The sequence below is a fragment of the Seriola aureovittata genome, chromosome 24 (genome assembly GCF_021018895.1).
Source record: "Seriola aureovittata isolate HTS-2021-v1 ecotype China chromosome 24, ASM2101889v1, whole genome shotgun sequence".
Taxonomy (NCBI): Eukaryota; Metazoa; Chordata; class Actinopteri; order Carangiformes; family Carangidae; genus Seriola; species Seriola aureovittata.
The window spans coordinates 11001426-11028702 of record NC_079387.1 but is presented as its reverse complement, the minus strand read 5'-3'; the positions used below and the strand labels follow the sequence as shown (position 1 = coordinate 11028702).

General features: G+C 43.7%; 2 protein-coding genes and 1 long non-coding RNA gene across 8 annotated transcripts; all 3 read right to left on the bottom strand.

Moving 5' to 3' along the window:
• Nucleotides 1-1400: 1400 nt before the first annotated feature.
• On the bottom strand, nucleotides 1401-26947 carry LOC130165416 (protein NLRC3-like). 5 transcript variants are annotated; one of them, XM_056370683.1, is made up of 14 exons: nucleotides 26563-26947; nucleotides 25873-26263; nucleotides 24999-25354; nucleotides 18350-18481; nucleotides 18138-18269; nucleotides 17892-18005; nucleotides 17440-17518; nucleotides 17072-17297; nucleotides 13251-15051; nucleotides 12964-13137; nucleotides 3233-3406; nucleotides 2968-3141; nucleotides 2262-2308; nucleotides 1401-2144 (listed from the first exon to the last, which is right to left on the bottom strand). In XM_056370683.1, exons 4-14 carry the CDS (start codon nucleotides 18436-18438, stop codon nucleotides 1585-1587), a joined length of 3570 nt encoding a protein of 1189 aa, XP_056226658.1. In that variant the 5' UTR covers nucleotides 18439-18481; nucleotides 24999-25354; nucleotides 25873-26263; nucleotides 26563-26947; the 3' UTR covers nucleotides 1401-1584. The 5 variants fall into 5 exon arrangements, with proteins under 5 accessions (XP_056226658.1, XP_056226660.1, XP_056226661.1 ...); XM_056370685.1 differs by having other exon boundaries at nucleotides 2018-2144; nucleotides 2262-2343; nucleotides 26563-26944; XM_056370686.1 differs by lacking the exon at nucleotides 2262-2308 and having other exon boundaries at nucleotides 2069-2144; nucleotides 26563-26944.
• LOC130165424 (protein NLRC3-like) lies at nucleotides 3516-6978 on the bottom strand. The gene is made up of 4 exons (XM_056370703.1): nucleotides 6818-6978; nucleotides 6366-6444; nucleotides 5998-6223; nucleotides 3516-5320 (listed from the first exon to the last, which is right to left on the bottom strand). Exons 1-4 carry the CDS (start codon nucleotides 6961-6963, stop codon nucleotides 3516-3518), a joined length of 2256 nt encoding a protein of 751 aa, XP_056226678.1. The 5' UTR covers nucleotides 6964-6978.
• LOC130165478 (uncharacterized) lies at nucleotides 7142-9411 on the bottom strand. Of its 2 annotated transcripts, none has more exons than XR_008826801.1 (3): nucleotides 8926-9411; nucleotides 7328-7459; nucleotides 7142-7247 (listed from the first exon to the last, which is right to left on the bottom strand). It is a non-coding gene; the product is annotated as an uncharacterized LOC130165478 (long non-coding RNA). The 2 variants fall into 2 exon arrangements; XR_008826802.1 differs by having other exon boundaries at nucleotides 7160-7241.
• Nucleotides 26948-27277: the final 330 nt, after the last annotated feature.

The window sequence follows — 27277 nt, the reverse complement described above, 5'->3', positions numbered from 1 at the left end:
CAGAAAGAACATTAACAAGAACAAAATGTGAAAAATATTTCTCTCTTATTGTATTTGGACAGTAACATCAACTGACCTCCAGGACAGAAACAGAAACACATTATGCAGAAAACATTAAAGGGATAGTTGGATTATCATCCACAGCAGCTAATGGCTCGGCTTCTGTGCTGATACTCCTGTCTACTTCTCCAAACTGGGAGCGTTTACTGCAGGATGGATCAGTACCTCATACAGCCCGTGTCACATGGTTCCATCACTGCTGCCAGAAGCACAGAGGAGGGAAAAGTCATATGAAGGCTGGTCCACAAACCAGTGGCACAAAGCAGCTGAGAAGTGCCTTGAGATCCAGGGACAGTCATTAGTAGTATTGTCATCTAACTGCAGTGCAGAGGTTTGGCAGTCTTGCTGGATACACAAGGGACGTTTGAGTCCTTGTAGAGTTTCGCAGTAACATCCCTAAACTGCAGTGGTCGGCGACTGGCGGCTTGCCAGCAGTAAAATATCTGACCCATCATATTATTTTAATGAAAAATATGATCTCCATCTGAGCAGCAAGTTACCCGCAGAATCACTTCCAATTCCAGTTGCATTTTTTTAAAATTAGCCTTTGATTATGTTCTGGCCGCCAGCTAATGGAGTAGAAGAAAATTGACCTGAGGCTAAACTGACTCGTCGATCCTGATTTTACCTGAGTAAAAGTCCACAAGTACTATCAGTAACATGTAATGAAAGTATCAAAGTAAAAGTACTCATCATGCAGAGTAACTGCCAGGAAAATCATGTGCATGTTAAAGATCAGCAGGGCAGCACGGTGGTGCAGTGGCCTTTCTGTGCAGCATCAGCATGTTGTGCGTGGGTTTCCTCCAGGTGCTCCGGCTTCCTCCAACAGTCCAAAGACATGCGCTTTAGATAATTGGTCTTTTCTAAAAGCTTGTCAGTCTTTCCTCTGGGTGTTGGACTCTCTGACATGCTGATTATCAAACACACAACCTCTAAATGTCTCAACACTTTGAGGTTGAGAGAGATTTTGAGTTCTCAACTTTTAGTGTTGGACTTCAATCGAGTCACTGAGGATTAAAACCCATGACCTCTAACCTTTAGACAAGTCTTCAACAGCTTGAGAGACTGGGACAGAAACAAAAACCAGTTCTTCTCTTGGAGACTTCCAGTCTTTCCTCTGGACTTTGGCTTTTAACATTAAATCTCTGTCTCAGGATTGAACCAACAACCTCAAAACTTTCATTCTTTTCTCTGAATGTAAACCTTCAACACTGAGAGCCTCAACAACATTTTCATTGACTGTCTTTGTCTTTTCTCAGACTTTTCAAACAAACTGTGAAAATGTTTTAGTTTGAACTAAATCGACTCAGTTGTCCTCAGATTCAGACACAACACAAAGATTATTATCAGTGATGCTTTTATTGTGAAAAGACAAGAAGGTGGATAGATAGATAGATTATTAATCAAAAACGTTACTGATTTCTTAATCCGTGAATCTGAAAACTTGTGTGTGAGTGAAAGAGACAGACATGTAGAGACTGAACTATCTGTTCAACAGTGAGAATGTTTCTGTCTCTGCTTCATTCAACACAGAGACACTGAGGAACCAGACTTGGACCAGAACCTAAACCTAAACCCAGGATACAGAGGTTCAGTGAAGGTGGTATTGTAGGTGTAGAGGTGGATCAGTTTGTTAGAGGAGACTCTGTAGAAGGACAGAGAGCCAGCAGGACAGTCCACATACACTGCTACTCTGTTAGAGACAGAGGAGGAGGAGGAGGAGGAGGAAGAGGAGGAGGAGGAGGATGTTTTTATGTCATTGTGACAGACAGTGTAATGATCATCAGAGCAGTTCAGACTCCAGGACTGATCGTTCCTTCCAAACACAGAAACGTTACTGTTTCCTTTCCTTCTTATTCCTCTGTAACTCACTGATATATCAACCCTTCCTCTCCACTCGACCTCCCAGTAACAGTGATCAGTCAGACCAGTTGAACACAGCAGCTGAGGCCAGTGGTCAAATCTGTCTGGATGATCAGGATATGATTGATCCTCCTCTCTCACATATGTCACCTTCCTGTTGTTGTCAGACAGTTTGATCCTTCTGTTCACTGTGTTTGTGTCGATTGTGAGTTCACAGGAATCTGATGGAGAGAACAAGACACAGCTGCAGTTATTGATCATCTGATCAGTTATTGACAGTTTGATGATGGTTGAATGTGCTGCTTTGTTTTCATCAATCACATTAAAAACACACTTACACTTCCTCAGACCTGGTGTCAACCATCGGACTCCACCAGGCTCCGCCCTGAAAGGAGGAGGGGGGTCAGACCAGCACGTTCTCTGTCAGCATGCACACATGGACATTACATGGCTCTCATACACAGACTGTTTGATTACTGTGTTCAGATGGAGGCTTGTGTGTATGGATGTACATTGACCACATTGATTATTGATCATCAATGTTTGAGAAGACGGAGACATGATGATGTGACCTGATTGAATTGTCTCTGATTTCCTCCTTGGTTGGAGACACTGGGACATGAATGTCTCTGATCAGTGTGGATGGTTTTATTATTGTTGGTGTGTCGACACTGAACAGGTCTCTACAGTCTTTGGACTGTTCTGGTGAAAACACTCTGTTGGTTCAGGAGCAGTTAAAGCAGCTGCAGCTGAAATGTTTCCTGATACAGCCTGAAATAAAGTCTGATCAAAACATCTGTAGAGACTCAGGTCACAGAACACAGCTGACAACAGCTGGATTCACAACTGATAAATCTCTAAATATGACACAGTGAGTCATAATGAGACACTGAAGTCATCAGGAGAAAACTCCTCTGTTGTTGTTGTTGTTGCTGAAGTCAAAGCTGTTCTGTACAGATCTGTCATCAGCTGTGACACAGAAACTGTTTCAGCTCTTCCTCCTCTATCAGACAGTGTGTGTGTCTGCAGCAGGCCTCTACATACCTGAGAGTGTCCAGTCTCCAGTCTGGATCCTCCAGTCCAGCAGACAGAAGCTTCAGTCCTGAGTCTCCTGGATGATTGTAGCTCAGGTCCAGCTCTCTCAGGTGGGAGGGGTTGGAGCTCAGAGCTGAGGCCAGAGAAGCACAGCCTTCCTCTGTGACCAGACATCCTGACAGACTGAACACACAAAACAACACACAGGAACCCTCTGTCAACACCTGCTGCTCTGTTAAACTGTCATCAGATAAACAGGTTGATGGATCCTGACCTGAGAGTCTCCAGTGTACAGAGTGGACTCTCCAGTCCAGCAGACAACAGCTTCACTCCCGAGTCCTGCAGGTCGTTGTGACTCAGGTCCAGGTGTCTCAGACTAGAGGACTGGGAGCTGAGGACTGAGGACAGAGCTTCACAGCTTCTCTCTGAGAGGTTACAGCCACTCAGTCTGAAGAGATGATCATGAGGAATTAAAGAAGGAAGGAAGTTATTTTCTCTCCTGTTGAAAAGACAGAAGTGTCTTTATATAATGATGAATAAATCAACTCTCTCTACACTTACACAGCTTTGTTAGAGGCTTTGACCACTGGAAGCAGCTTCAGAAGAGCCTCCTCTGAAGCAGAGTATTTCTTCAGGTCAAACACGTCCAGATGTTCTTCTGAGGACAGTAAGATGAAGACCAGAGCTGACCATTGAGCAGGAGACAGTTCATCTGTGGAGAGACTTCCTGATCTCAGGGACTGTTGGATCTGCTCCACTAGAGAACGATCATTCAGTTCATTCAGACAGTGGAACAGGTTGATGCTTTTCTCTGCAGAGGGAGTCTCTTCGATCTTCTTCTTGATGTACTGGACTGTTTCCTGATTGGTCTGTGAGTCACTTCCTGTCTGTGACATCAGACCTCGTAGGAGAGTCTGATTGGTCTGCAGTGAAAGACCCAGGAGGAAGCGGAGGAACAAGTCCAGGTGTCCATTTGGACTCTGTAAGGCCTCGTCCACAGCTCTCTGATAGAAGTTTGTCTCTGCAGATTCGTCTCGTCTTGGTTCAGACTTCTTGGAGGTTGATTGTTCTTCCGACATCAGATTGAGTCCAGACTTGATGAAGGTCAGATGGACATGAAGAGCAGCCAGAAACTCCTGAACACTCAGATGGATGAAGCAGAACACCTTGTCCTGGTACAGGCCTCTCTCCTCTTTAAAGATCTGTGTGAACACTCCCGAGTACACTGAGGCTGCTCTGATATCGATGCCACACTCTGTCAGGTCTGATTCATAGAAGATCAGGTTTCCTTTCTGCAGCTGCTCAAACGCCAGTTTTCCCAGAGACTCAATCATCTTCCTGTTCTCTGGACTCCAGTGTGGATCTGTCTCAGATCCTCCATCATACTTGACCTTCTTCAGTTTGGACTGAACCACCAGGAAGTGGATGTACATCTGAGTCAGGGTCTTGGGCAGCTCTCCTCTCCTTCTGGTTTTCAACACCTCCTCCAGAACTGTCGCAGTGATCCAGCAGAAGACTGGGATGTGGCACATGATGTGGAGGCTTCGTGATGTCTTGATGTGGGAGATGATCCTGCTGGCCTGCTCCTCCTCTCTGATCCGCTTCCTGAAGTACTCCTCCTTCTGTGGGTCAGTGAACCCTCTGACCTCTGTCACCACGTCAACACACTCAGGAGGGATCTGATTGGCTGCTGCAGGTCGTGCGGTTATCCAGAGGCGAGCAGAGGGAAGCAGTTTCCCCCTGATGAGGTTTGTCAGCAGCACGTCCACTGAGGTGGACTCTGTAACATCGGTCAGGATCTCAGTGTTGTGGAAGTCCAGAGGAAGTCGACACTCATCCAGACCGTCAAAGATGAACACGACCTGGAACTGATCGAACCTGCAGATTCCTGCTTCTTTGGTTTCAGTAAAGAAGTGATGAACAAGTTCCACCAAGCTGAACTTTCTCTCTTTCAGCACATTCAGCTCTCTGAAGGTGAATGGAAATGTGAACTGTATGTCCTGGTTGGCTTTGTCTTCAGCCCAGTCCAGAGTGAACTTCTGTGTTAAGACTGTTTTCCCAATGCCAGCCACTCCCTTTGTCATCACTGTTCTGATTGGTCCGTCTCTTCCAGGTGAGGCTTTAAAGATGTCTTCTTGTCTGATGGTTGTTTCTGGTCTGTCTGGTTTCCTGGATGTTGTTTCAATCTGTCTGACCTCATGTTGATCATTGACCTCTCCAGTCCCTCCCTCTGTGATGTAGAGCTCTGTGTAGATCTGGTTCAGAAGGGTCGGGTTTCCTGCTTTAGAGATCCCCTCAAACACAAACTGGAACTTCTTCTTCAGGTTAGATTTTAGTCTAGGTCGGCACATTGCAGGAGATTCTGAAAGAAGTACAAAAGTATATTTTCTTAAAGTCGCTGTATCTAACTTTTTCACCAACAAGAGAATGGAGTAAGACTCTAAACAAATTCACACTGTGAGCTACTCCTCACCGCCCCCTTGCCCCTCCCATACTACTTCCTGAAACAGCTGCACTAACAACACTAGTTAACAACAATTCAGTATCACGCTGATCATGATGAGGGTAAACCTGTGCTGTGTTTAATTTTAGGTCGACAGTGAATTTTGTGCATTAAGTGAGTGATGGTCCACCAGGGGACAGAGGACAGTGAGGTGGAGCTGGGAGAGGGAGGACAGGAAGAGGAGTCGAGATGAGAGAGTTGAGGTTTATTGTAGGCAAAGAAGAGACAGATCTGTGTGTCATGATCAATATTATAATAACAAGTTGCCTTTAATGTTGAAGTTGATAAAAATATGGTTTTCTTTGGAGGAGATGTCTCAGCCCCTTCACCATTTATCCATCATCAGGGCATCAAAACTGGTCAGTGTTTAGATTCAATTGCATCACTAAATTATTGTCCTGAACAGACAAACAAGAAATTACATCTTTACTTATTCATGAAGAAAAAATATGATAATTTTCCCCCTGAGGAATGTGTTGATGTTAGTAAATGTCTCATTTCTCCATCATGTTGAATCTTTAGAGAAATCCTCTTACTGCTCTGCAGACAGTCAGCCAGCTCCTCCTGCTTCATTCTCCTCAGGAAGTTCACTGTGATCTTCACAAATGCCTCTCTGCTCCTCCTCTGCTCTTCATCCTCACCGTCCAACACCTCCTCATCCTCCCTCTGACTCCCTGAGCATTCTGGGTAATCTGGACTCAGAAGCTTGTGCATCTTCTTCAGCTCGTTCTTCACAAAAGTGACCATGTTCTCCTCCAGCAGCTGGAACAGAAAACTATATGAATGACAGCATCAAACATCAGATCCATGTTGGACAGACTGACAGTCCACTGGTCTGAAAGTGCAGCATGGAGATTATTGTGAACACAACAGAGGGAACAGTAGTTGTTGTACATGCACAGACCATAAATATGGAGTCCAGCTGTGTTTGATGCTGCTGGGCAGACTGAGACCTGGGAACCTCTGAGCTCTCCTGGTCCACTCTGTGGAGGAATCATGAAGAATGAGCTCACATTATGTCTGTCCACACAGAGACAGACACAAGCTAAAGGTCCATGAAGTCACGTTTGGATGTGACAGCCAATCAGACGACTCCCTGTAGCGGTAAAGGTTTACTAGTCCTGCTGATCCCACTGAGAATCAACAGCTAAGTCTGCAGCTGTTTGTAGCTTTCAGCTCAGTGTTTGCTTTAGTCCCAACAGCTCTCACCAAGCCTCCACTGTTTTACCTCCACCTTCCAGTGAGGACGTTCACAACAGACACAAACACTTTGATTTCAGACCAGGTCCAACAACACGTCGTACAAACTAGTTCCTTTCTAAAATAACCTGAGTCTCACTGTCAGTTACAGCTTACATCTGATCAGCTGATGGACGTCGCCCTTTAAAGTGAATGAGCCAGCCCTTCGACCGGTCGCTCTTTAAAGACAGACAGCTGGGTTCAGGAGAGTCTGGTCTCTGCTGCTGGATCCTGAAACAAAAACAGAACTGATAAATGTGCATGTTGAATAAAAACTGATGAAAAATATCTTCAATCTTTAAATAAACACAACAACTGACTTTTAGTGAGAAATGTCTTTCTGACTGTTTTAAATTCTGACCTTCCATCAACAGATTGTCTGAAATGAACAGGAAACTCCATGGACCGGTCACTCTTCATGGACACACAGCTGGACCCAGGTCCAGGTCCACGTCCACGTCCAGGTCCAGGTCCAGGTCCAGGTCCAGGTCCCGGTCCCGGTCCAGGTCCAGGTCCAGGTCCAGCAGAGTGTGGTGTGTCTCTAACCCTAACACACACAGAGCTTTGAGTGTGAATAATGATGGAGCAGTGATGTGAGTCATGGACAGTTAGAGATCCTCATCTCACCTCTGAGCTCTGGTCTTTCTCTCATGTTCCCCACACAGAGTGGTTTTAGAGGGAGGGGCTCCCTCCTCTCTGTCCTCACACTGATCCATGCTGCTGAGTTCACATCCACATCAGCTCACACACACTTTCTACCTTCATGTGGAGAGAAACACACATCATTCATCTGCACATCGACTCAAATGTACATCATTTCTCCAGCTGCTCCTCCACTGATTGGCTCTTCTTCTCTGTTTCATATCAGTGTGAGGCAGAGGAAGCTGCCATCAGCTGCTGCACTTCTACCATCAGTCCACTAGATGGCGTCATGACGCTCAGACAGCAGGAGAGCAGCAGTTCATCTCCTCCACAGGATGATTCAGGCGGGAAAAGCTGCCTCCAGTCATCAGTAAGTGGAGCTACACAGTAATAATGACTCAGTGTTCATCAACTAACTCTGCTTCTCCTGAAAACATCGACTCAACATGGCGGACATGTCTGGACTTTACAGTTACAGCTCTGACTCATTATAATTTTAATGTTTCAGCGTTTCTGGACAAATCTTTACAAACTTCACTCTGACACTTTTTCTGATCACTGTGAAGCTGCAAAGCTCCTGTTCCAGACAGAGTCAGTGTGTCAGTCGTAGCTGACGTATAACTGTGTTTTACAGGCTTTTAATATGATGATTTCTGTTTAGTGCTTATTTCTTCTATTTCAATACGTGTGAAAATATAATATAAAAATATGCTTCATGTAAATGTCACCTTGTTTTTTAATGAGGTAAAATGTAATTAAAAATATAAAATAAATAAGTTGAAACAAAAGTTGCACTGAAGGCAACAGTGAGACTCCTGTTAACCCTTCACATCCACCATCAATCCATCCTCCAGGATCCCTGTAGACTGACAGGAGCCACCAGGGGGCGCTCACTGGTTTCTGTTAGAGACTCTTCATTCAGATCACTCTGTGTGTAACCATGGTAACCACAGTGATTGCCCCAATTTAACATGAATCATGATCCTTCATAAAACAACTTGTTATCAGATCAAAGTCCAGCATCTAGATCAGGATCTGATATCAGGACTCTGGTTCAGAGTTTTATTATGAGTCTGTTCAACGTTCAAATAAAAACAGTCACAATAAAAAACAAACGAGCTTCAAGGATCAAACTGTATCAGTTCTAATGTGAAGTGTAGAGTGTGACACACACACACACACACACACACACACACACACACACACACACACACACACACACACACACACACACACACTTCAGTCTGATTTGACTTGTGTCTCATCAGGAAAGATCTACTTGTGGACTGAGCTGGATTCTCAAGTGTCTGTTGTTGGATGAACTTTAATAATAACAATAATAATAATAATAATAATAGTACATTGTATTTATAAGCCCCTCTCTAAACACCCAAGGACACTTTACAAAGCAAATGAAACCTTCAGAAACAAGAGAAAGACGATGTATGAATGAAAGAATGAAAGAGCTGTGGAGTCATTCTTCTTCTTCTCTTCTCCACGTCAACACACCAACAAACAAACAGCAGCTCGTCTGTGATGAAGAGCAAACGTCAGAGACTGAAATCAATCAAAGGTCCACTTACTCAGATTCTTCACTCTCTCTGGGGTCTGGACCAGGTCTGTGAAGAAAACCATGAGCTGAAATCCTCTGCTTGTTGTCCTTCACCAGTCCTCTGTGTGTGCAGGCTGCTGTCAGAGTGAAACACTTATGAACCAGTCTGAACCTGCAGCTCCGCTCAAAGATCAGCTGCTGCACCTTTATATGACTTTATTATCTTTAATATTTAACCTGCAGCAGCTTCCTGCTCCGACTCTGACACGCTGAGAAACCTGACAACTAATAATCCATCAACTGACGTCTTCAACACCCAAACTATTTCCTCTACTTGCTGGATGAAGGGATCAGGTGACTGGAGATGGTGGGAACACACTGAGGGAACTACAGGACAAGTGAGGACCAGCAGGATGTGAAATGACAGATGTCAGAGAAAAGAGCAGAAATGTAGAAAGAAGGAGAGAAGAGTTGACATGAAACAGAAGATGGATCCACAGATGAAATGTAAAGTTCAGCTTCTACTCACATGAATCTCATGATGAGAGTTTGTTTTCTCAGAGTCAGTGTTTGTTCCAGCTGCACTTCAACATGTTGAGCAGTTAAAGTGGAGACTGAGGCTGTTTACAGCAGCACTGAGTCACACATCTTTAGCTTTAACACTGTGACAGGTGACTAGTTTGTTGCTCAGCTGAGCTCTAATGGAACTAATATCTCCTTTACCTGTGAAGGACTCTTCATTCATGAGAAGCAGCTGTAACAACAGCTGAGAGTCAAGTGTCTTGTTCACAGCATCTCTACAGTTATTTTTAAAATGATGGTGACAGACTTGGAGTGTGTTCATTCTTCCCACCTCTCCTCCAGCAACAAGCGTCTCCACCTTTAAACCAACAGCCTGTCCTCACCTTGAAGTTGCTGGAGTTGACCCAGGAGCCGGCCACCGCCTCCACCATCCTGTCCAGCGTGGCCTGGTCCTGCTCCAGCTCGGGGGACTTCTCCCCGTCCAGGATGAGCTCTGTGACCTCCTGGCCCACCTGGAGCCTCTTCCCCACGTCGTTGTGCATCACCTGCTCCAGTAAATACTCCACGCTCACCTCCTCCTCCATGACTTCCTGCTGGCCTCTCTCCTCACGTCTGCTCCACCAGAGCCCTGACAGTAGACAGGCCCGTTTATACACTGGTGATAATGTTTAAGAGGCAGCTGAGGCTGGTGACACCAGCACCGTGATCTCCTGCGGGGGGCGGCTGCTCTGGACATGGCGCTTCATTGTTCTGTGTCGCTTTGCTGTGACGAAACTCAACAAGAAAAAGGGACAATTAGGGCGAAGTTTAGCTGCTTTAAACTGAGACTTTACGGTTTTACTGAGGAAATATATTGAACAGAAACATGTCTCACTAACGTGTAGCTCAGGATTAGAGGTAGTGCTGCTACTTTAAGTGCAGCACAGTCACTTAACTGCGCTTATTAAGGTGAACGTTAAATGTCTAAACAGTTTATGTAGCTGTTAGCTTCTCCTGCTAGCTCGCTACTAGCTAAACTAGCTAAGTTAGCCGGTTAACTTCCCAACGGCCGCGGAGGCTTTAATGTAACTTACCTGCTCCTGGCGGGTTCATTGACTAGTTATTAATCCAGTGATCGGTTATAGCTTCACTCACCGGATGGACTGAATCGTTCCCAGAAAAAAAGTCACAAGTGTCGATGCTGCCTCCGCCGTTACTTCACATCCCAGCCCGGCGATCATCCACTCGGCTGGTAGTTTAACTACTTGGTGTTTAATCCTCAAGCCATTTCAATGTCTACAAGCCTCAGCTGGCTAATCAATAATCATTCACTGTGATTAGAGGCGACGAAATGATCATTTGCCATAGTAAATCATAGAACCTGCCGTAGAGGAAGCAGCTAAATGGCGACACCTGCCGGCAAGAGCGAGGAACAACACCTGTTCCTGCAGCACCAGAAGGGGAGAACAAGGATGGATGGATGGGAATATTTGTCATTTCAATTAATCATTGTTAAATAAAATAATTGTTAGAACTAAAGCTGCAGCAATTAGTCAATTTATCAGTTAGAAGATGGACAGAAAATGAATCAGCAACGATTTTTATAATCAAATAGTTTTTAAATTAATATCATTTATTTATTTGTTTATTTTTAATGAGAATCTTTGGATTTTAGACTGTTGGTCAAACAAATCCATTTGTAACTGCTTGAACCACTGAAAGACAGTTTTACTTCACTTTTGGTGTTGGATTTCACACTTCACCTGAGGATCAAAACCATGACTGTAAAACACCTGAAGAGTCCTCTAACACTGTGAGACATTAGGTCAGAGGGACTGGAGACATCATTTCTAGAAGCTTGTCATTCTTTCCTCTGAGTGTTGGACTTTCTGACAAGATCAGGATCAAGCAGGTTAATGTAGACCTCTTCTTTTAGGACCTTTCAGTCTTTTCTCTGAATGTAAACCTTCAACACTGAGAGCCTCAACAACATTCATTGACTGTCTTTGTCTTTTCTCAGAATTTTCCAACAAACTGTAACAGTGTTTTAGTTTGAACTGAATCGACTCAGTCGTCCTCAGATTCAGACAAAACACAAAGATTATCAGTGATGCTTTTATTGTGAAAAGACAAGAAGATAGATAGATAGATAAATCATCAAAAACTTAATTTATTAATACATGAATCTGAAAACTAGTGTGTGAGTGAAAGAGACAGACATGTAGAGACTCAACTATCTGTTCAACAGTGAGAACGTTTCTCTCTCTGCTACATTCAACACAGAGACACTGAGGAACCAGACTTGGACCAGAACCTAAACCTAAACCCAGGATACAGAGGTTCAGTGAAGGTGGTGTTGAAGGTGTGGAGGTGGATCAGTTTGTTAGAGGAGACTCTGTAGAAGGACAGAGAGCCACCAGGACAGTCCACATACACTGCTACTCTGTGAGAGACGGAGGAGGAGGGGGAGATATATGTTTCTCTGTCATTGTGACAGACAGTGAAATGATCATCAGAGCAGTTCAGACTCCAGGACTGATCGTTCCTTCCAAACACAGAAACGTTACTGTTTCCTTTCCTTCTGATTCCTCTGTAACTCACTGATATAAAAACCCTTCCTCTCCACTCGACCTCCCAGTAACAGCGACCAGTCAGACCAGTTGAACACAGCAGCTGAGGCCAGTAGTCAAATCTGTCTGGATGATCAGGATATGACTGATCCTCCTCCACACGTGTCATCTCCCTGTTGTTGTCAGACAGTTTGATCCGTCTGTTCACTGTGTTTGTGTCGATTGTGAGTTCACAGGAATCTGATGGAGAGAACAAGACACAGCTGCAGTTATTGATCATCTGATCAGTTATTGACAGTTTGATGATGACTCCTGACATCAGTGATGTGACAGTTTGAAGATGTTTGAATGTGCTGCTTTGTTTTCATCAATCACATTAAAAACACACTTACACTTCCTCAGACCTGGTGTCAACCATCGGACTCCACCAGGCTCCGCCCTGAAAGGAGGAGGGGGGTCAGACCAGCACGTTCTCTGTCAGCATGCACACATGGACATTACATGGCTCTCATACACAGACTGTTTGATTACTGTGTTCAGATGGAGGCTTGTGTCTATGGATGTACGTTGACCGCAGAGAAACAGGAAGTGGAGTCTTCATCTTTAATGATACAGAGCAGGGAGGAGACATGGAGAAGATACTTCATCACCTCGTCTAATAGTAAAGTCTGCACCTGCATAAAGTCCCTCCTCTATCAGTCAGTGTGTGTGTCTGCAGCAGGCCTCTACATACCTGAGAGTGTCCAGTCTCCAGTCTGGATCCTCCAGTCCAGCAGACAGAAGCTTCAGTCCTGAGGCTCCTGGATGATTGTAGCTCAGGTCCAGCTCTCTCAGGTGGGAGGGGTTGGAGCTCAGAGCTGAGGCCAGAGAAGCACAGCCTTCCTCTGTGACCAGACATCCTGACAGACTGAACACACAAAACAACACACAGGAACCCTCTGTCAACACCTGCTGCTCTGTTAAACTGTCATCAGATAAACAGGTTGATGGATCCTGACCTGAGAGTCTTCAGTGAACAGAGTGGACTCTCCAGTCCAGCAGACAACAGCTTCACTCCCGAGTCCTGCAGGTCGTTGTTACTCAGGTCCAGGTGTCTCAGACTAGAGGACTGGGAGCTGAGGACTGAGGCCAGAGCTTCACAGCTTCTCTCTGAGAGGTTACAGTCACTCAGTCTGAAGAGATGATCATGAGGAATTAAAGAAGAAAGGAAGTTATTTTCTCTCCTGTTGAAAGGACAGAAGTGTCTTTATATAATGATGAATACATCAACTTTCTCTACACTTACACAGCTGTTTTAGAGGCTTTGACCACTGGCAGCAGCTTCAGAAGAGCCTCCTCTGAAGCAGAGTATTTCTTCAGGTCAAACACGTCCAGATGTTCTTCTGAGGACAGTAAGATGAAGACCAGAGCTGACCATTGAGCAGGAGACAGTTTATCTGTGGAGAGACGTCCTGATCTCAGGGACTGTTGGATCTGCTCCACTAGAGAACGATCATTCAGTTCATTCAGACAGTGGAACAGGTTGATGCTTTTCTCTGCAGAGGGAGTCTCTTCGATCTTCTTCTTGATGTACTGGACTGTTTCCTGATTGGTCTGTGAGTCACTTCCTGTCTGTGACATCAGACCTCGTAGGAGAGTCTGATTGGTCTGCAGTGAAAGACCCAGGAGGAAGCGGAGGAACAAGTCCAGGTGTCCGTTTGGACTCTGTAAGGCCTCGTCCACAGCTCTCTGGTAGAAGAGTGTCTCTGTAGATTCGTCTCGTCTTGGTTCAGACTTCTTGGAGGTTGATTGTTCTTCTGACATCAGATTGAGTCCAGACCTGATGAAGGTCAGATGGACATGAAGAGCAGCCAGAAACTCCTGAACACTCAGATGGACGAAGCAGAACACCTTGTCCTGGTACAGGCCTCTCTCCTCTTTAAAGATCTGTGTGAACACTCCTGAGTACACTGAGGCTGCTCTGACATCGATGCCACACTCTGTCAGGTCTGATTCATAGAAGATCAGGTTTCCTTTCTGCAGCTGCTCAAAAGCCAGTTTTCCCAGAGACTCAATCATCTTCCTGCTCTCTGGACTCCAGTGTGGATCCGTCTCAGATCCTCCATCATACTTGATGTTCTTCAGTTTGGACTGAACCACCAGGAAGTGGATGTACATCTCCGTCAGCGTCTTGGGCAGCCCTCCTCTCCTTCTGGTTTTCAACAGCTCCTTCAGAACTGTAGCAGTGATCCAGCAGAAGACTGGGATGTGGCACATGATGTGGAGGCTTCGTGATGTCTTGATGTGGGAGATGATGCTGCTGGCCTGCTCCTCTTCTCTGAACCTCTTCCTGAAGTACTCCTCCTTCTGTGGGTCAGTGAACCCTCTGACCTCTGTCACCACGTCAACACACTCAGGAGGGATCTGATTGGCTGCTGCAGGTCGTGTGGTTATCCAGAGGCGAGCAGAGGGAAGCAGTTTCCCCCTGATGAGGTTTGTCAGCAGCACGTCCACTGAGGTGGACTCTGTAACATCGGTCAGGATCTCAGTGTTGTGGAAGTCCAGAGGAAGTCGATACTCGTCCAGACCGTCAAAGATGAACACGACCTGGAACCGATCGAACCTGCAGATTCCTGCTTCTTTGGTTTCAGTAAAGAAGTGATGAACAAGTTCCACCAAGCTGAACTTTCTCTCTTTCAGCAAATTCAGCTCTCTGAAGGTGAATGGAAATGTGAACTGTATGTCCTGGTTGGCTTTGTCTTCGGCCCAGTCCAGAGTGAACTTCTGTGTTAAGACTGTTTTCCCAATGCCAGCCACTCCCTTTGTCATCACTGTTCTGATTGGTCCGTCTCTTCCAGGTGAAGCTTTAAAGATGTCTTCTTGTCTGATGGTTGTTTCTGGTCTGACTGGTTTCCTGGATGCTGTTTCAATCTGTCTGACCTCATGTTCATCAATGACCTCTCCAGTCCCTCCCTCTGTGATGTAGAGCTCTGTGTAGATCTGCTTCAGAAGGGTCGGGTTTCCTGTTTTAGAGATCCCCTCAAACACAAACTGGAACTTCTTCTTCAGGTTAGATTTGAGTCTTGGTCGGCACGTAGCAGGAGATTCTGGACGGACACAAAAGCGCATTTTCTTAAAAAGTTGCTGCAGGTAACTTTTTCAGCTGCAAGAGGTGAGGAGAAGTGAGACTAATAAAGCACTGTGAGTTAATCCTTACCACCTCCTGCCCCTGCCATCCTGTTTCCTGAAACTACAGCAGGAACAAGAGATGCCTGATTACGACAAACTTCATGAGGCAGCTGATACCGCAATTTTTTTAAGTAAACCAATTTATTAAAAAATAACGTGTTAGCTGCAGTAACAGTAGCTACTGGCGCCATGTGAAGAGGAGGAATGTGTCTGGATATAGGCTGTGAATGACAGCGGGTTGGCTCATACTGCTACCTGGGGACCGGTCATTGTTGTGTAGCGTCAGAGGAAATGCGGCGGCAGGAAGGGGAGGATGTGATTAATTAGATGACATGATCCACCTGTGCTCTCCTTTCACACTGCTGGTACTGCTCACCTGTTGTCCGCTGCGATGTGGCGTGCTGCTCACCTTCTTTGTTTGATGATGTCCATGATTTACTCGGAGTAAGTTTTGTTTTGTTTTTTTTGTTGTTTAATGATGCACTGTTTCCATCATAATTATCATGTCCCTGCTGTTAATGCCAAGCTCTTACTGTCGGGTTGTTAGGAAACAGACGATCCTCTAGAAGACTCATACCTTGATGTTCCCCTAATATTTTAGCCCCCTTGGTTGTGGAATGAGTTACGTAAGTTTGAATAGTATAGATATGATTATAAATCCCTTGGTTGTTTAATTTTGAGTGGTGTTTCTGAGCGATGGTGCTCTGTTAATTATTTGTGTGAATCTTTAATTAGCACCTTTTGTCTAATGAATGTATTAATTCTTATTGTTTTCTTATTAATTTTGTAGTTAATTGAACTTCTTTTATAGTATTTGGTCATTTGTGCTATGAGTGTTAAGTTTCTTTTGTCTTGTGACCAACACTGTAAAGGTATTAATGAAATTTCTGCTTGTGTATTCTAACTAATGTTCTTTTTTTTGTTTGTATTTCTTATCTATAGTTTTCATGGTGCTCAACACAAATAAAATATGCGCACCAGTATGAAACTTTCCACCTCAGTTATTGGTGCCAAGGGCCAGCTACACAGGCTAATAGAGACATGGACAAGAAAAGGCTGCTGCTCACTCTTAAGCGATATGACAACCTTGCAGGAACTTCTGCATGTAGTGAAAGTGACAGTTTTAGCAAAGTTAGTGGAGATTACGGCACTAACATTAACGGAGCTAGCTGACAGAGCTAAATGAACTAGGCCAGAGGGGATTCATGGTACGCAGCCTGACATGAATAATCTTTTCACATCCAAAATCAAACAAGTTCAATTTTTTCTTTAAATACCATCCAAACCAGAGCACTAAAAATGCACTTGTAAAGAAAGCCTATCAATACAAAAAATGGCACCGAACGTGCACGGCTTAGATACAGTACAGAGATCGAACACACATTTTGTGTTTTGTTCAGTTTGTTTAACTTTTTTCATGCAAGGACAACATCTTATAAGTGGAATGAATGACTGGTGACATATTGATTGAAGAATTGAAGAGCATGAGAAAACTGGCCATGGTTCTGAAACAACTGAAGTGTTGCCAAATTGATATCTGTTGGTTAGCCTATATATTATAAATAGCGTGATATTGTGATGCATGTGTGGGAGAAAAACGGAGCTGGTCCAGACAAAATTTGCCTGGACTGAATCGAAGCTAATTTAGCTTTGCATCATTAAGGCAAGTGGGATGTAGCACCTAACACTTGTAACTGAAATTAGTTAACATACGTTTAAGTAGCACCCTGATGGTGATGATGATGATGAACTCTGTCTGTGCTGTGTATAATTTCAGAGTGACAAAAAAATGACAGAGGTCAGTGAGGGTCTATGTAACCTCTGGGCCACATCAGGGGAATCGAGGAAGGCCTGAGGACAGTGAGGTGAAGCTGGGGGGGGGGGGCAAAGGAGTCAGGGTGAGATCAGGATCTTAAATCTTTAGCGAAATCCTCTTACTGCTCTGCAGACAGTCAGCCAGCTCCTCCTGCTTCATTCTCCTCAGGAAGTTCACTGTGATCTTCACAAATGCCTCTCTGCTGCTCTTCTGCTCTTCATCCTCACCGTCCAACACCTCCTCATCCTCCCTCTGACTCCCTGAGCATTCTGGGTAATCTGGACTCAGAAGCTTGTGCATCTTCTTCAGCTCGTTCTTCACAAAAGTGACCATGTTCTCCTCCAGCAGCTGGAACAGAAAACTATATGAATGACAGCATCAAACATCAGATCCATGTTGGACAGACTGACAGTCCACTGGTCTGAAAGTGCAGCACGGAGATTATTGTGAACACAACAGATGGAACAGTAGTTGTTGTACATGTACAGACCATAAATATGGAGTCCAGCTGTGTTTGATGCTGCTGGGCAGACTGAGACCTGGGAACCTCTGAGCTCTCCTGGTCCACTCTGTGGAGGAATCATGAAGAATGAGCTCACATTATGTCTGTCCACACAGAGACGGACACAAGCTAAAGGTCCACGAAGTCACGTTTGGATGCGACAGCCAATCAGACGACTCCCTGTAGCGGTAAAGGTTTACTAGTCCTGCTGATCCCACTGAGAATCAACAGCTCAGTCTGCAGCTGTTTGTAGCTTTCAGCTCAGTGTTTGCTTTAGTCCCAACAGCTCTCACCAAGCCTCCACTGTTTTACCTCCACCTTCCAGTGAGGACGTTCACAACAGACACAAACACTTTGATTTCAGACCAGGTCCAACAACACGTCGTACAAACTAGTTCTTTTCTACAATAACCTGAGTCTCACTGTCAGTTACAGCTTACATCTGATCAGCTGATGGACGTCGCCCTTTAAAGTCAATGATCCTGCCCACAGACCCGTCGCTCTTTAAAGACAGACAGCTGGGTTCAGGAGAGTCTGGTCTCTGCTGCTGGATCCTGAAACAAAAACAGAACTGATAAATGTGCATGTTGAATAAAAACTGATGAAAAATATCTTCAATTTTTAAATATAAACACAACAACTGACTTTTAGTGAGAAACGTCTTTCTGACTGTTTTAAATTCTGACCTTCCATCAACAGATTGTTTCAAATGAACAGGAAGATCCATGGACCGGTTGCTCTTCATGGACACACAGCTGGATCCAGGTCCAGGTCCAGGTCCAGGTCCAGGTCCAGGTCCAGCAGAGTGTGGTGTGTCTCTGACACACACAGAGCTTTGAGTGTGAATAATGATGGAGCAGTGATGTGAGTCATGGACAGTTAGAGATCCTCATCTCACCTCTGAGCTCTGGTCTTTCTCTCATGTTCCCCACACAGAGTGGTTTTAGAGGGAGGGGCTCCCTCCTCTCTGTCCTCACACTGATCCATGCTGCTGAGTTCACATCCACATCAGCTCACACACACTTTCTACCTTCATGTGGAGAGAAACACACATCATTCATCTGCACATCAACTCAAATGTACATCATTTCTCCAGCTGCTCCTCCACTGATTGGCTCTTCTTCTCTGTTTCATATCAGTGTGAGGCAGAGGAAGCTGCCATCAGCTGCTGCACTTCTACCATCCGTCCACTAGATGGCGTCATGGAGCTGCAGTGAAGTGAAGAGCAGCCCAGCAAACACTTGGATTCATGGACGATCATTCACATCCACTGATTCAGTTTTACAACCCGACCACTAAACATCATAAGAGAGATTAAGATACTTTAAAACACTTACTGGTCTTTCTCCTCAGACTCGTAACTCAAGCAGATCTGAACAGAGACATCAAACACATGTTGATCTGATTCAGTGACTTCACTTACTCATTATATCTGATGTCCCTCCACAATAAAGCTTCCTTCAATTTCACACTAAAACAGAACATCATGAGACACTGCAGACAGGAGCTGATCACAGCTGATTCAGCTGCTGCTAAAGAGACAGTTTGACTAAATATATATTTTATAACATGGTTTAAACATCACTGACACTCTCCTCTGTACATTCATACACTTTTCCTGGGATACGGACCTGAACACATAAAGACAGAAACTCAAACCGTTTCAAATCCCCTGGTCTGAGGGAGATGTAGGAGAGGAATATGTGCACGATGAAGACTTGAAGCAACATGGATCTTAATAACACAGTGACTGCCCCTCCACATCAGTCCTCTACTGTGAATGTGAAGAGATTTTTCTTATCTCCACCTCCCCAACAGCCTCATTACACATCTCTACAACAGGAACACAGGCAGCAACACTACAGCTTCAAGTACTCTCTGCACTTTACTCTGAAAGGACTCACAGGAAACAGTATTCTGTTGTGTCTGACTTTACGCTGGTGGAGACGACGTCTTCTACCCACATATAAAGGTATTTTGTTTTCTGACAGGTGAGGACAGGAAATAAACATCAGCTGTTGATCATATTGTTTGATTCCAGTAAATCAATGATCCAACAACAAGGATGTTAATCCTTCAACACAAGAGTTCTTTAACCTCTAACCCTGATGAAATAAGAACTGAACAAACACAAACATTATACAGCAGGAAACACGCAGTGAAGTCACTAAAGACAAAGTGAACGTATCAAACAAAGCAAACTTACACTTGGTTCAAGCAGAGTTGAAGAAGAAGAGTCTCCATTTGACGCCTGCAGAGAAAAGAGTGAGACAGGTGAGCTGTTTCCTGGAATCAGCCACGGCTCCACCTGTGATGGAGGAGGGATCAGGAGCAGATCATGCAAATCACCGTCCATATTCTTCCGCTTCTGTCCTTCCCTCTTTGATTTTATCTGACTGTGTTTTCATTAGACTCTGCTCTATCATTTCCCTGCACCTCAGCGAGGAATCCAGAAAGACCTGATTCACAACCTTTCCTCTCGCCTCTAAATAAAACAGACACAGTCTCATTCCTAAGGTCAGATCTGATAGTTTCTTTGATTAACACCAACATATAGGTCTGTTTAACAACCAATGAGAAGACAGACACTAAAGGAAACTTGAAAACAGCAGAGTTCTCCATGAGGTTCTGCAGCCTCTGTTTATCTGGAGCTTTATTGTGGAGGGACGTCAGAGATAAGGACATCCTCAGGAAGTGAAGTCACACTGAATCAGATCAACAGGTTCAGGTCTGACTGAGTTCAGACTCTGAGGAGGAAAACCATTTGTCCATGTCTATTACAGATCATATCCTGTCATTTCACCATGGTTAAATATTGTCTGTACAGGTCATCAGTTTCTTTTCCTGCTCACACACAAAAACAAAAGAATATTAAACATGAATATAATGACGGCCATCTTTACTCGTCTAAAGTTTCCTCTGAAGAAACTCCATCTATCAAAACATTCACAATGAACTAGTTTCTCCAGCTAAAACAGCACGACGTAGAAGTCTCAAAGTCCTGAAACAGTAAAGAGAAACCTTAAACTGTTTGACAACAACAGGAAGGTGACACATGTGGAGGAGGATCAGTCACATCCTGATCATCCAGACACATTTGACCAGTGGAGAACTGGTCTGACTGGTCGGGTGGAGAAGACTGGTTCATACACTCCCCTCCAAAACTATAGGAACAGTGAAGCCAATTCCTTTATTTTTGCTGTAGACTGAAAACATTTGGGTTTCACACCAAAAGATGAATAGGAGACAAGAGATCAACATTTCAGCTTTTATTTCCAGGTATTTACATCTGGATCTGATACACAACTTAGAAGATAGCACCTTTTATTTTGAACACACCCATTTTTCATGTGAGCAAAAGTATTTGAACATGTGACTGAAAGGTGTGTATTGTTGCCCAGGTGTGTCCTATTACATTGATTATTCAAACAATAAATAGAACTGAATGTCTACGCTCAGTTTCAGATTTGGATTTTATAGTTTTTATATATAGCATTTATAGTTAGAGGTGTAACTAACAGGAAAACCAGAGAGCTGTCTATGGGTGAAGCTGAGAGAAGATGGAAAATCAATCAGAGCCATTGAACAAACATTGGCCATAGCCAGTACAACCATTTTGAATGTCCTGAAGAAGAAAGAAACCACTGGTGTACCAAGTAACAGACATTGAATGGGTAAACTGAGGAAAACAGCAGCAGTTGAGGACAGAAACATTGTGAGAGCTGTAAAGAAAGACCCTAAAACAACTGTTAGTGACATCAGCAACAACCTCCAGAGGGCAGGAGTGAAGGAATCAGAATCTACTGTTCTCAGAAGACTTCATGAACAAAAGAACAGAGGCTAAACTAGAAGATGCAAACCACTCATTAGCAAGAAGAATAAGAAGGCCAGGCTGGAATTTGCCAAAAAAGTACAGAGACGAGCCTCAAAAATTCTGGGACAAAGTTTTATGGACTGATGAGACAAAGATGAACCTTCACCAAAGTGATGGAAAGGCTAAAGTTTGGAGAAAGAAAGGATCCAAACATACAAGCTCATCTGTGAAACACGGTGGAGGTGATGTCATGGCTTCCTCTGGAACGGGCTCATTAATCTTCATTGATGATGTAACACATGATGGCAGCAGCAAAATGAACTCAGAAGTCTACAGAAACTTTTTGTCTGCCAATTTAAAGAAAGATGCAACCAAACTGATCGGGAGATCCTTCATCATGCAGCAAGACAATGACCCAAAATGCATTGCAAAAACAACAAAGGAGTTCATCAGGGGCAAGAAGTGGAAGGTTTTAGACTGGCCAAGTCAATCTCCAGACTTAAACCCTACAGAGCATTTTTCCTGCTAAAGAAGAGACTGAAGGGAGTAACCCCCCAAAACAAACAACATCTGAAAGAGGCTGCGGTGAAAGTCTGGAAAAGCATCACAGAAGAAGAATGCAAAAGTTTAGTGATGTCAAAGGGTCACAGGCTTGATGCAGTTATTGCGAGCAAACGATTTGCAACTAAATATTAAGTCTTATAAACTTTAATCTATTTTAAGTCTATCTGTTCCAATACTTTTGCTCACCTAAAAATTTGGTGTTCCGTTACAAATAATGTTATCTTCTAAGTCGTGTATCCGATCCAGATGTGAATACCTGGAAATAAAAGCTGAAATGTTGATCTCTTGTCTCATATTCATCTTTTGGTGTCAAACCCAAATGTTTTCAGTCTACAGCAAAAATAAAGGAATTGGCTTCACTGTTCCAATACTTAAAGCTTCCTTCAATTTCACAGTAAAACAGAACATCATGAGACACTGCAGACAGGAGCTGATCACAGCTGATTCAGCTGCTGCTAAAGAGACAGTTTGACTAAATATATATTTTATAACATGGTTTAAACATCACTGACACTCTCCTCTGTACATTCATACACTTTTAGCTGAGCACATAAAGACAGAAACTCACACAGGCAGCAACACTACAGCTTCAAGTACATTCTGCACTTTACTCTGAAAGGACTCACAGGAAACAGTATTCTGTTGTGTCTGACTTTACGCTGGTGGAGACGACGTCTTCTACCCACATATAAAGGTACTTTGTTTTCTGACAGGTGAGGACAGGAAATAAACAGCAGCTGTTGATCATATTGTTTGATTCCAGTAAATCAATGATCCAACAACAAGGATGTTAATCCTTCAACACAAGAGTTCTTTAACCTCTAACCCTGATGAAATAAGAACTGAACAAACACAAACATGATACAGCAGGAAACACGCAGTGAAGTCACTAAAGACAAAGTGAACGTATCAAACAAAGCAAACTTACACTTGGTTCAAGCAGAGTTGAAGAAGAAGAGTCTCCATCTGACGCCTGCAGAGAAAAGAGTGAGACAGGTGAGCTGTTTCCTGGAATCAGCCACGGCTCCACCTGTGATGGAGGAGGGATCAGGAGCAGATCATGCAAATCACCGTCAATATTCTTCGGCTTCTGTCCTTCCCTCTTTGATTTTATGTAACTTTGGTTTCTCTATCATTTCCCTGCACCTCAGTGAGGAAACTAGAAAAACCTGATTCACAACCTTTCCTCTCGCCTCTAAATAAAACAGACACAATCTCATTCCTGAGGTCAGATCTGATAGTTTCTCTGACTAACACCAACATAAAGGTCTGTTTAACAACCAATGAGAAGACAGATACTAAAGGAAACTTGAAAACAGCAGAGTTCTCCATGAGGTTCTGCAGCTTCTGGTGCTGGAAAGAAAAACCTGATGACATGATGTCACATGACAAGACTTAAATCTTGTTAATAGAGTCGTACTAATGACGGATGTTACCAACAGTGATGTCTTCACTCAGAGAAACTACCATGATCACTGCCCCCCAGTGGTTACTGTCAGTAACTACATTAAGCAGCTATAAACACTCATGTCAACATGTTTGTAAACTGACTGATAGAGTATTTACTGCCCTCCTGTGGTCACACTGAGTCACTACAACACTACATTACACTGTCCCACAGGATTCACACTTATGAGGACATACACAATAAAGAGTGACAATCATAGACGCACTGTAAACTAACTGACCACAAGTGGAGACATTGTGAGATATGAGAGTGAAAAATGTGCACACACTGAGATGGTTTTTGGTTCTTATGGATCAACATCTTCACACCACAAAGTCTCAAAGTCCTGAAACAGTAAAGAGAAACCTTAAACTGTCTGACAACAACAGGAGGGTGACACATGTGGAGGAGGATCAGTCACATCCTGATCATCCAGACACATTTGACCAGTGGAGAACTGGTCTGACTGGTCAGGTGGAGAGGACTGGTTCATACATCAGTGAGTTACAGGAATCAGCAAGGATCAGGTTTCAATCTGAGATTATCTGACACAGTTACTTTACAAATTAAGACTTTTGCACATAAAATACATAAAGAGATTAAAAAATAATTTGCTTCATTAGACGAAACGACCCAACAGTAAAAATATCAAACATGTCACAGTTCAAACTGAAAACTGAAATGTAGGAGTTTCTGTTTCCCTTGTAATTACTTTCATTTCCTTTTAATAATTTTCATTTATTTCTAATTATTCTGAAGTTTTCTACTGTGGGTTTGTTTCACTTTGAGCTCTGGGCGTCTGTGACGACATTTCTCACTATTTTCTGAGTCAGGAAGTTAAAGTGGAGAAAATATAATATAAAAATATGTAAATGAAAAGCTGCACTGAAGGAAACAGTGAGACTCCTGTTAACCCTTCACATCCACCATCAATCCATCCTCCAGGATCCCTGTAGACTGACAGGAGCCACCAGGGGGCGCTCACTGGTTTCTGTTAGAGACTATTCATTCAGATCACTCTGTGTGTAACCATGGTAACCACAGTGATTGCCCCAATTAAACATGAATCATGATCCTTCATAAAACGACTTGTTATCAGATCAAAGTCCAGCATCTAGATCAGGATCTGATATCAGGACTCTGGTTCAGAGTTTTATTATGAGTCTGTTCAACGTTCAAATAAAAACAGTCACAATAAAAAACAAACGAGCTTCAAGGATCAAACTGTATCAGTTCTAATGTGAAGTGTAGAGTGTGACACACACACACACACACACACACACACACACACACACACACACACACACACACACACACACACACCACACACACACCACACACACACACACTTCAGTCTGATTTGACTTGTGTCTCATCAGGAAAGATCTACTTGTGGACTGAGCTGGATTCTCAAGTGTCTGTTGTTAGATGAACTTTAATAATAACAATAATAATAATAATAATAATAATAATAATAATAATAATAATAATAGTACATTGTATTTATAAGCCCCTCTCTAAACACCCAAAGACACTTTACAAAGCAAATGAAACCTTCAGAAACAAGAGAAAGACGATGTATGAATGAAAGAATTAAAGAGCTGTGGAGTCATTCTTCTTCTTCTCTTCTCCACGTCAACACACCAACAAACAAACAAACAGCAGCTCGTCTGTGATGAAGAGCAAATGTCAGAGACTGAAATCAATCAAAGGTCCACTTACTCAGATTCTTCACTCTCTCTGGGGTCTGGACCAGGTCTGTGAAGAAAACCATGAGCTGAAATCCTCTGCTTGTTGTCCTTCACCAGTCCTCTGTGTGTGCAGGCTGCTGTCAGAGTGAAACACTTATGAACCAGTCTGAACCTGCAGCTCCGCTCAAACATCAGCTGCTGCACCTTTATATGACTTTATTATCTTTAATATTTAACCTGCAGCAGCTTCCTGCTCCGACTCTGACACGCTGAGAAACCTGACGACTAATAATCCATCAACTGACGTCTTCAACACCCAAACTATTTCCTCTACTTGCTGGATGAAGGGATCAGGTGACTGGAGATGGTGGGAACACACTGAGGGAACTACAGGACAAGTGAGGACCAGCAGGATGTGAAATGACAGATGTCAGAGAAAAGAGCAGAAATGTAGAAAGAAGGAGAGAAGAGTTGACATGAAACAGAAGATGGATCCACAGATGAAATGTAAAGTTCAGCTTCTTCTCACATGAATCTCATGATGAGAGTTTGTTTTCTCAGAGTCAGTGTTTGTTCCAGCTGCACTTCAACATGTTGAGCAGTTAAAGTGGAGACTGAGGCTGTTTACAGCAGCACTGAGTCACACATCTTTAGCTTTAACACTGTGACAGGTGACTAGTTTGTTGCTCAGCTGAGCTCTAATGGAACTAATATCTCCTTTACCTGTGAAGGACTCTTCATTCATGAGAAGCAGCTGTAACAACAGCTGAGCGTCAAGTGTCTTGTTCACAGCATCTCTACAGTTATTTTTAAAATGATGGTGACAGACTTGGAGTGTGTTCATTCTTCCCACCTCTCCTCCAGCAACAAGCGTCTCCACCTTTAAACCAACAGCCTGTCCTCACCTTGAAGTTGCTGGAGTTGACCCAGGAGCCGGCCACCGCCTCCACCATCCTGTCCAGCGTGGCCTGGTCCTGCTCCAGCTCGGGGGACTTCTCCCCGTCCAGGATGAGCTCTGTGACCTCCTGGCCCACCTGGAGCCTCTTCCCCGCGTCGTTGTGCATCACCTGCTCCAGTAAATACTCCACGCTCACCTCCTCCTCCATGACTTCCAGCTGGCCTCTCTCCTCACGTCTGCTCCACCAGAGCCCTGACAGTAGACAGGCCCGTTTATACACTGGTGATAATGTTTAAGAGGCAGCTGAGGCTGGTGACACCAGCACCGTGATCTCCTGCGGGGGGCGGCTGCTCTGGACATGGCGCTTCATTGTTCTGTGTCGCTTTGCTGTGACGAAACTCAACGAGAAAAAGGGACAATTAGGGCGAAGTTTAGCTCATTTAAACTGAGACTTTACGGTTTTACTGAGGAAATATATTGAACAGAAACATGTCTCACTAACGTGTAGCTCAGGATTAGAGGTAGTGCTGCTACTTTAAGTGCAGCACAGTCACTTAACTGCGCTTATTAAGGTGAACGTTAAATGTCTAAACAGTTTATGTAGCTGTTAGCTTCTCCTGCTAGCTCGCTACTAGCTAAACTAGCTAAGTTAGCCGGTTAACTTACCAACGGCCGCGGAGGCTTTAATGTAACTTACCTGCTCCTGGCGGGTTCATTGACTAGTTATTAATCCAGTGATCGGTTATAGCTTCACTCACCGGATGGACTGAATCGTTCCCAGAAAAAAAGTCACAAGTGTCGATGCTGCCTCCGCCGTTACTTCACATCCCAGCCCGGCGATCATCCACTCGGCTGGTAGTTTAACTACTTGGTATTTAATCCTCAAGCCATTTCAATGTCTACAAGCCTCAGCTGGCTAATTAATAATCATTCACTGTGATTAGAGGCGACGGAATGATCATTTGCCATAGTAAATCATAGAACCTGCGGTGAAGGAAGCAGCTAAATGGCGACACCTGCCGGCAAGAGCGAGGAACAACACCTGTTCCTGCAGCACCAGAAGGGGAGAACAAGGATGGATGGATGTGAATAACTGTAATTTCAATTAATCATTGTTAAATAAAATAATTGTAAGAACTAAAGCTGCAGCAATTAGTCAATTTATCAGTTAGAAGATGGAGAGAAAATGAATCAGCAACGATTTTTATAATCAAATAGTTTTTTAAATTAATATAATTTGTTAAATTAGTTATTTTTAATGAGAATCTTTGGATTTTAGACTGTTGGTCAAACAAATCCGTTTGGGTGTTGGACTTCAAACTTCACCTGAGGATCAAAACCATGACTGTAAAACACTTGAAAAGTGCTCTAACACTGTGAGACACTAGGTCAGAGACACTGGAGACATAATT

Coding starts and splice junctions, on each gene's coding strand:
- LOC130165424 (XM_056370703.1), bottom strand. CDS start 6,963: ATGCACATTTATCAGTTCTGTTTTTGTTTCAGGATCCAGCAGCAGAGA. Junction 6,445..6,817: donor CGTCCATCAGCTGATCAGAT/GTAAGCTGTAAC, acceptor ATTCCTCCACAG/AGTGGACCAGGAGAGCTCAG. Junction 5,321..5,997: donor GGCTGACTGTCTGCAGAGCA/GTAAGAGGATTT, acceptor TACTTCTTTCAG/AATCTCCTGCAATGTGCCGA.
- LOC130165416 (XM_056370683.1), bottom strand. CDS start 18,438: ATGGATCAGTGTGAGGACAGAGAGGAGGGAGCCCCTCCCTCTAAAACC. Junction 18,006..18,137: donor AAACAATCTGTTGATGGAAG/GTCAGAATTTAA, acceptor TTTTTGTTTCAG/GATCCAGCAGCAGAGACCAG. Junction 17,298..17,439: donor AGCTGGACTCCATATTTATG/GTCTGTACATGT, acceptor TTTCTGTTCCAG/CTGCTGGAGGAGAACATGGT.